General features: G+C 44.8%; 1 protein-coding gene across 1 annotated transcript; it reads left to right on the top strand.

Annotated features, from left to right (window-relative positions):
- The first annotated feature begins 4,591 nt into the window (after nucleotides 1–4,591).
- Nucleotides 4,592–8,948, top strand: RASL11B (RAS like family 11 member B). The gene is made up of 4 exons (XM_075930436.1): nucleotides 4,592–4,883; nucleotides 5,084–5,140; nucleotides 6,339–6,415; nucleotides 7,324–8,948. Exons 1-4 carry the CDS (start codon nucleotides 4,739–4,741, stop codon nucleotides 7,789–7,791), a joined length of 747 nt encoding a protein of 248 aa, XP_075786551.1. The 5' UTR covers nucleotides 4,592–4,738; the 3' UTR covers nucleotides 7,792–8,948.

The following is an 8,948-nucleotide window of genomic DNA, read 5'->3' as shown; positions in this document are numbered from 1 at the left end:
ACAAGTTCCAGAATGGAATTATGTTCTGTGACAAAATATTTCCTTTCACCAGGTTTGACTTTTCTACAGTTCAATTTCATTGACTGTCCCCTGGAGCCACGGAGAATAACACTCCTGATCTGCCTTCTGTAGACTGAACAGTATTTTATAGACTGTTGTCACATCCAGTGGCACTGAAACAATTTGTATAGTGTGTGTGGGGGGGAGAGGGGGGACAGGGGCTAGGTGCTGTGAGCCATTGACTAAAATAATAAACCCAGTATTGATGGAAACCAAGCCAGGAGGTGTTGCTACATTCCCGGCCCCTCTAGTTCCAGCACCCATGGACTCATGCTATTTTAATTATCCCTTTCCCAAAGGTAAACAATCCCAATCTCTTGGGAGGTGGGGTGCCTTTCACTTTCACTTCTTATGAGTTTTCCCAGCTCTGTTCTCAGTCTCAGCACTTTTCTCCGAACCATCTCTGAGGCTGAGGCTACAATGCCACTTTACTGTGCTGAAAATACACACAGCAAGTTGCAGTGCTGTAAAATGCCAGTATAAACAGATTCCCAGCACTGATGGACACTCCCCTCATGGAGGTGGCTTATGTACAGTGTTGGGAGAGTTCTTTGCCGTAGAAAAACACATTCACTTTAAAGCGCTGACACGCCTGAGCTCTAATTTTAGCATGTAGACAAAGCCTGAGTCTACAATATCCTTTCTGAGAAGGGGTCACCAGTACTGCATGTTACTCTAAAGGAGGTAACCCACTGATTGGTTCATGTACTGGCATTATACTACTCTCCATCCTATTCCATATGCATGCTAAAATGTTATTTCTCTTTTTTAAAAAACTACTGCTTCATACAGTAGAAGTCCTAAGTTAGCTGGCCATGATGATGTCAAGGTTCCTTTTCCTGAGCTGATGCAGTACTAGGTATATCCCTTTTCTGAGCTTATACAGAACCCTGTAAGATGGGTCAGATAGCAGAGGCATAGTAGCTACAGAGCAGCAATACAATGCATACTTTTTTCCTCAGGCTGTGGCTAGACTACATCCCTCTTTCAACAGAGGGATATAAATTAGACACTTTGAAATTGCAAATGAAGCAGGGATTTAAATATCCCGTGCTTCATTTGCATAATGGCATCATGGCGCTCTTTCGAAAAAGTGCCATTTCGAAGGTAAAACCACGGTCTAGACACGGTTCTTTTGAAAATGGCAGGCTTTTTCAAAAGATCCTGTGAACCTCATTTTTTTAGGAGTACAGGATCTTTCGCAAAAAATCTGTTTTAGAAAGAACTGTGTCTAAATTGCGATTTATCTTTAGAAATGGCGCTTTTTTGAAAGAACACCATGACACAATTATGCAAATGAAGCGTGGGATATTTAAATCTCCACTTCATTTGCAATTTTGAAGTGTCTAATTTACATCTCTCTGTCAAAAGAGGGATGTAGTCTAGAAAACAGCCTCAATGTCTTGTACAAGCCCTGAGCCTGCTCTTGCACCATTTGAAGACAGTGGAACCAGGATTTCCAAGATTGGGGAGTAGATGTGTAAATATGGAGGTTTGCACCTAACCCATGTGGAAGGGGAACTTGATGTAATCACGGCATTTTCAAAAAGGCAGCAAAGCAAAAGCTGTTGACTTCAGTGGGAGTTGGCTCTGGCGCTAGGGAGAAGAATCTGTATGTTCCCGGGGAGCAATGGGTGTGGCCACAAAGTTGGTGCCCTCTAGCAGTGGTTCTCAACCAGGAAAACATATACCTCTGGAGGTAGCAAAGGTCTTCCAGAAGGTACTCAGCTCCTTTAAACTAGTATTTCTCAGCTCTGGGGGTGTGGATCAGTGGATGAGTTTAGGAGGTTTGCAAGTGCAGACCCGACTGTACAGGGTGGCAATTGCCCAGGACTCCCACACCACCAGGGGCTGCACAAAGATAAGGTAGAGGCTTCATCCCCAGGTGGTTGGGATAGGGCTTCAGAAAAAGCTTGCAAGTAAAAAGACAAGCTCAAGTATCCCCCTGAAATGTAAGTACAATATTTATATTCGTCATTTTCATTCATAATTCTATGGTTAAAAATGAGCGTCAACAATTTTTTTAGTACCAGTGTGCGGTGACACATTTGTATTTTTATGTCTGATTTTGCAAATTTTAAAGAGAAGTGAAACTTGGGAGTACAAAAGTCAAATCAGACTCCTGAGGGAGATACAGTTGTCTGGAAAACTTGAGGCTACGTCTACATTGTGCTCTCTTGTGCAAGAACATATGCAAATGAGGTGCAACAAGGAATAATGCTGCGCCTCGTTTGCATACTTAATGAGCCGCCATTTTTGCACAAGGAGCAGTCTACACTGCTAACAAAGCGGCAGCATGGCTCTTGCGTAAGAGGGAGTTTTTGTGCACGAAGGAGCAGTGTAGACTGCTCCTTCTTGTGCAAAAGCCTCTTGCGCAAAAATGGTGGCTCATTAAGTATGCAAATGGGGCACGGTGATAGTCATCGCTATGCCTCTTTTGTATATGTTCTTGTGCAAGAGAGCGCAATGTAGACGTAGTCTGAGAGTACAGTAGCTATAGTAAGCACCTGCAATAATAGAAACATTGGTTCAGTTCCTCCCTAGGATTTGAACAGTGACAACATTGAGACTTGCATGTTGAAACTGTTCCACTTTAATTTTTTTAACTGGGCAAAGCAAATTTGAGTGTGTGAAGCCCTCTCTGGTATTATCTGGGATACTCATCTGGGCTGTTAGATACTCTGGTTCAATTCCCCTGTCTCCCAACTGGAACACAAGGGTTGGAAGGGAGCACTGTCTTCCTTGCTGCCTGTTGAAGCTGTTCCACTTTAACTATTGGGCCAAAGCAAAAGTTAAGTACAAGAAGTCTTCTATAGTATAGGGCAGTGGTCCCTAATGCGGTGCCATGGTGCCTGCCAGGGCATTTATGTGAGCCTGCCGAGTGACCAGGGCCATCCCAAGCCGTTCTTGTGTCTGGACCCCAGGCGTGTGGCGCATGCGCAGCCCTACCCCCAGGCACCTGGCAGCCCCAAAAGGTTGGGGACCATTGGTATAGGGGCTAGGGTAAAGGGGGAGGAGGGACCTTGATTCACTTGTTCCCTGGGCCTGAGGCATGAGTCAGCCAGGAAGGTTTCTATATATTCCATAGGGACAGAGCTGACATAAAGGTATCTAAAAGGGTGACACAAGGAGGAGGGAGAAAAATTGTTCTCCTTGGCCTCTGAGGATAGGACAAACAACAATGGGCTTAAACTGCAGCAAGGGAGGTTTAGGTTGGACATTAGGAAAAACTTTCTGTCGGAGTGGTTGAACACTGGAATAAGTTGCCTAGGGAGGTTGTGGAATCTCCAGCTCTGGAGATATTTAAGAGCAGGTTAGATAGACATCTCTCAGGGATGGTCTAGACCAGTGGTGCCCAAACTTTTCGGTATCACACCTCCCTTTTTAATTTTTGAAAAACCCTCTCCCCTTCCCCTAAAAAAATAGCAGCAAAACTTGGGGTGGGAGTGACGGTGTGTGTGTGTGGCTGGGTCGCCTCGTGCGCCTCTCCCCGGAATTTCTTCATGCCTCCCCCCCCCCCCCAGTTTGGGGATCCATGGTCTAGATGGTACTGTCTGGACTTGATGGACCTCTCACGGTCCATTCCAGTTCTAGTGTTCTATGATAATGGCCTGCTGGGAACACAAACAGTTGGGCTTAGAAGATCCCTAAAACTATTTTTACACCAGGGTTCAGCATTCATTCTAGGCAGCCAAAGAAGAGGAGGGGCATAAAAGTGGTTTAAAGCCACTTTTGCAACCCCATTTTCTGGAACAGTGTGAAGTTCATCTTGAACACAGCCCATGATGTAAGGCCCTCCTCCCCATCTAGATCCCTTTTATTCTCCTGCATCTTTCTTTATTTTCTTCTCTCACATCTTCTGCACCCCCTACCTCCCAACTGGCTCCTATTCCAGAGTTAGGGCATGTCTACACTAGGACATTATTTCAAAATACTAACATTTGAAATAAGCGTTATTCTTAGTGGCAAACAGACGTTATTATTTCGAAATGACCAGCTCGTGTGGGCTGGTCGTGTGGATGCTCCACTAGTTTTGCAATAAGGGGCTTATAGTTACATTGTGGGAGTTGCCACCCTAGCTTGAGCTGTTTAATGAGGCAGGTGTAGCCCTCCAGGCCAGCATCTGGCATAGCCCACTGCTGGAGCCAGGACGGCAGCAGAAGAGCTGGCCCATCAGTCATAACCCCGAGGTCTGGCACCTGAAGGGGACTTGCCGCCCTTTGGGGCTCCCCCTTGGCCCTTTCAGCTCTGTGGCAGACGGTGTACGTCAGGGGAAGCGTGTGCCTGTGACTCAGGGGAAGGGGCCGCTCCTGCCACTGGGGCCAGCCGGTCCGTGTCTGTTCCAGCAGAGCCGCCCCCCAGCCCGCCGTGCCCCTTTGCCCCTTCGAGCTGCACTGCCGAGCCGGAGCCGCCCTGGGCGGGCTGGCGGCGGCGGAGCGGGGCGGGGCCGGGCGCCGCGCGGGAGCGGCGAGTGGCCGCCGGCGGGGGCGGGGCGGGGCTTGTAGCTCGGGAGAGAAAAGCGCGGGGGCAGCGGGGCAGCGACACAGAGCCGGAGGCGGAAGGACGCGCCGGGCAGCTCCTCGCGCGGAGACAGCGGCTCCTGCCCACGGCCCCGCCAGCCTCCCTCCCTGCAGCGCCCGCTCCCCGGCGCCGGCTGCTCTGCTCGCGGGCAGCTGCGATGCGCCTTGTCCAGAACATGTGCACCATCGCCGAGTACCCCCAGGCCGGCAGCGCCAGCGGAGACGGCTGCAGCGGGGGCTCCTCCGGCCGCCCCCGCCTCATCAAGATCGCGGTGGTGGGAGCCAGTGGCGTGGGCAAAACCGGTGAGTGCCTCCCGCCCGGGCGATCAGCGGGGCGGGCGCTTCGCTTGTCCCCTCTCCCATGCCGCCCTTCCTCCAAACTGGGCTGCTGCTCGCCCCCGGGGCTGCTGCAACCGCATCCCAGGGGGTGTAGAGGGTGTGTGTGTGCATATGTGTGTGTGTGTATATATAAAAAAACCGGCTTTTTCTTGGGTCTCTTGCAGCCCTGGTGGTGAGATTCCTCACAAAGCGCTTCATCGGGGACTATGAGAGAAACGCAGGTACGGCAAGTGGCTGGGGTACTTTGTGCCTTGAACAGTGAACATCTAATCCCCCGGTTCTCCCCCCACCCCACCCCACCCCCTCCCTGGGCCTGGCTCACTGTAACGTGCAGGGGCCACTTAGCAGCAAAGCAAAAAGCAGCCTTGCACCGTAGCGTACCGAAGCCAGGCTAAAAGCGGACTAGGCGCATCCTCCAGCTATTTTGATGGGGATAACGATAGCGAGATTATCACAGTGTTTGAGCTGCACTTTGACTTGTTAAACCCACAAGAACCCCCCACTTCCCCTGGCTTATCTTGTTCAGTCTTGTGGTTCTAGCTGAGTGATCTTGGGGTAACCCAGCTTTCCCTTTTCGGGTGTGCTGGAACCAGAGTTGCTGCCACACTTCTGGCTTGAAATAATTTCCATCTTTATGTAGAATTTACAGTTTTGTTTAATGGCTCTCAGCATCCCTACTGTAACAACTGTTCCAGTACCACTGGACCTGTTCTCTTCCTTCCACTTCTAAAAGTAGTTAATGATCTAGGGAAGACAGACTAGCAAATGAGCTTAGACAAGAGGTATGAGTGACAGAAAGTTTAAAAAAAAATGAGCCTAGATCCAGGTAATCTGACTAGGAATTGGCTATCCTACAGAAATACAGCAACAAATATATTCAAGAAAAGAGTGTTTCTAGTGCCATCCTAAACCAATCAAGATATGGCTATTATTGTAGGGACATATGACTGTAGACATTTCAAGACCATATTGACTGGAAATGCATCCAATCCTGAAACACTTCAAAGAGAAAATATTTGCTCAAGTGCAGAATTCCTAGTTGTCCAAGGCACTGATTTTCTATAATAAAAGTTGGTTTGTCTTTGATCATTAAAATTGTCCAGTTCTCTTGAAAGACCCAATCCGCTCCAAGTCTTTTATAAAATTTAAAATACTGAAAACTTGCAAGCAAGCCAATACAAAACTAACTTCTGTGGGTTCTGATGATAATCACAGACCACTACAGCCTTTCCTCTGTCTTAATGTTAAAGTTGTTAGTCTCTGATTGCAGTTGCTAACCCTTTATAAATTGTTTGGCTACTAATAAAACACTTATATTGTCCTGTGCTCTTCTGCATTTATGTCACCCCACCACAGGCAATTTTTGTGTCTGCTCATATGACTAGGAGCTTATTTGTAACAAAATGTTCTTATTGTTAGGTAACCTTTATAGCAGACAGATCCAAATAGATGGAGAGATGCTTGCTATTCAAGTACAGGATACACCAGGTGTTCAGGTAAGCTACACATCTCTTAAAATGGTAAAACAAACTTTAATCTTTGTATCTTCTTTTGCTCAAAGAGCTGTTTAACTACTTATCAGTCTTTCTAGAAAATGGTTTACTACCATTTTAATATCAAGTGTTTTGAATGGCAAAACTGGTAACCTCATTTATAAACAGTGAAACCTTGATGTACTGTATGTGTATAGTGCATTGACAGCAAAAATAAACAACCCGCTACTTCAATTAATCTTTGTACTCTTGAAGATACAAGGAGTCTTGTATGGAAAGGCTGATTTATCCAATATGGATTCACATTCTAATCTGTTAGGAACACTGACTGTGAAGAAGGAACTTACTATTTTTGTGCCAACAAGAAATGCATTAGAAAAACTTGGAAGGAAAAATGTCATTACTACAGCCTAATAAACTTCAAAGTTTCACAAACATGCACAATAGAAACTAAAACCCCATAGTGTTGTGGCTGCATTCATTAGGATTTGTTATGACTTACACTTGTATTATGGAAAGTTTGAGTGTGTAGACAAGAGCAGTGCTGGATTTTGCCTTTTTGAACTGGGCAATTTTCCAGGTTTAAATGCTTCCAGCTCATATATTTGCTTCCCCAGACTTACTGTCTAGCCAGTTAATTTCCCATTCTGTGGAAATACAAAGCTTTTTTTCTGCATGCAGAACCACTCAGGTCAGTTTTCCATTGGAGTATGGCAAACTCCAGTGTTATTTACTCCAGATTTCTGCAGCTGGATCAAGATACTTTCTGAAGGTGCAAACAAAATATAGCTCTATTTACAAAATACATTTTATGTTACAATACATTTGTATTTAGCATTACAGGCTTTAAGTCGGATAACTTTATTTTTTTTCTGACAACCATCTAATTTAAAACAATTCCTCTTTCTCAGATCCATGAACACAATCTGGACTGTAATGAACAGTTGAACAGATGCATTCGATGGGCAGATGCTGTTGTGATTGTTTTCTCCATCACAGATTATAAGAGCTATGAACTACTTAGTCACCTTCACCAGCAAGTTCGACAGTTACATCCAGGAAACAGAGTCCCTGTTGTTGTTGTAGCAAATAAAGCTGATCTCTTGCATATTAAAGAAGTGGAGCCACAGCATGGACTTCAACTAGCAAACATGCTGGGTTGTACTTTTTATGAAGTGTCTGTCAGTGAGAACTACAATGACGTCTTTAATGCCTTTCATGTCCTGTGTAAAGAAGTTAGTAAACAACAGATAACTAGCACCCCTGAGAAGAGAAGAACCTCTCTTATCCCAAGGCCAAAATCACCGAACATGCAGGATCTGAAGAGAAGGTTTAAGCAAGCTTTGTCTGCTAAAGTTAGAACTGTCACTTCTGTCTGAAAGCAAAGTTAAGTGGCGGTTTTTCTTCTCAACTTGTCAAAAAGTTCCAACCTTGGAATGTTAAACAGTGGCACTGTGGAGTACAAGGCAGCGTGAAAGAAGGATGGTTCAGAGGTTCTTTTGAAGTGCTTTAGAAATAAACAGTTGCTTAAAGGAGAAACAGTGCAGCTTGAATGAGCTCCATAAGTGGTTATAGAAAGCGAATGGAACATCAATCTTCTTTTGAAAACCAAACTTTTAAATAATCGAAAAGAAAACCCACAAAACTTTAGTCTTGTTTTCCTAGGATGGGACACAGTTGGCTTGATGTACAACCACATCACTTAACTAAGTTTGGTGACAAAAAAAATACGCTGACTGCAGCTTACTCATTGGAAATAACTATTTGAGTCTTACAGTTGTATGCTTGTTTTCAGTATTGAATGAAGGACAGCATGTCTGTATTTTAATGGCCGTTAAAGCTTGGTTTTAACCCATATATTCAGAAGCACAATTGAGCTTGTTTTGAAAAGTCAGTGTAAAATGAGTCCATGACTGAGTTTCATGACTGTAAAAACAATGCTACAATATTTTTACTAGCTACATTATTACTGAGAGTTAGACCCTGTGCACAATATTTTTGGGTACAAAAATTCTGGTCAAAGTGTATTTTATCACCACAAATAACTTTTTTACTGCCTGAAAAAATCTAATTTTAAAATATGCTCGTTACACTATTGCTGCTTTTCAGATGCAAGTCCTGAGTTGAAATGAAAGTCCTTAGTACTTGTGTAGTGCAAAACCCTTTCCATTTCTCCCCTTCCATCCCATTCTTTGTAGTAGGTATGGAAGCAGCTCACTTTGTCAGTTGAGTATTGCATGACATACAGTTGGCTCTAGGTAGTGAAACTGGTTGGATCATTCTTAACTGAGCCATTCCTCTCCAAGTTCAGTGGGATATTCATTTTAACCACACATAGCAGATGTGTGCATTTTTACATTGAGCCAATGGAGTGTGAGAATATAGGCTAACGGCCTTTATACAAATGCACTTTAAAAAGCCACTTGTGCTTTTGCTTAAACTGTAACTTATTTATTTTGTGTACAATAACTCTTTCTGTGAAGCAGACTTTTTACACTTGCAGTCTGTTTGAGCATTAAAATTTTTTGGAACTGTA

This window comes from Pelodiscus sinensis, chromosome 5, assembly GCF_049634645.1.
Source record: "Pelodiscus sinensis isolate JC-2024 chromosome 5, ASM4963464v1, whole genome shotgun sequence".
NCBI lineage: Eukaryota > Metazoa > Chordata > Testudines > Trionychidae > Pelodiscus > Pelodiscus sinensis.
The sequence above is the reverse complement of the archived record's forward strand: the minus strand, read 5'-3'. Positions and strand labels throughout refer to the sequence as shown.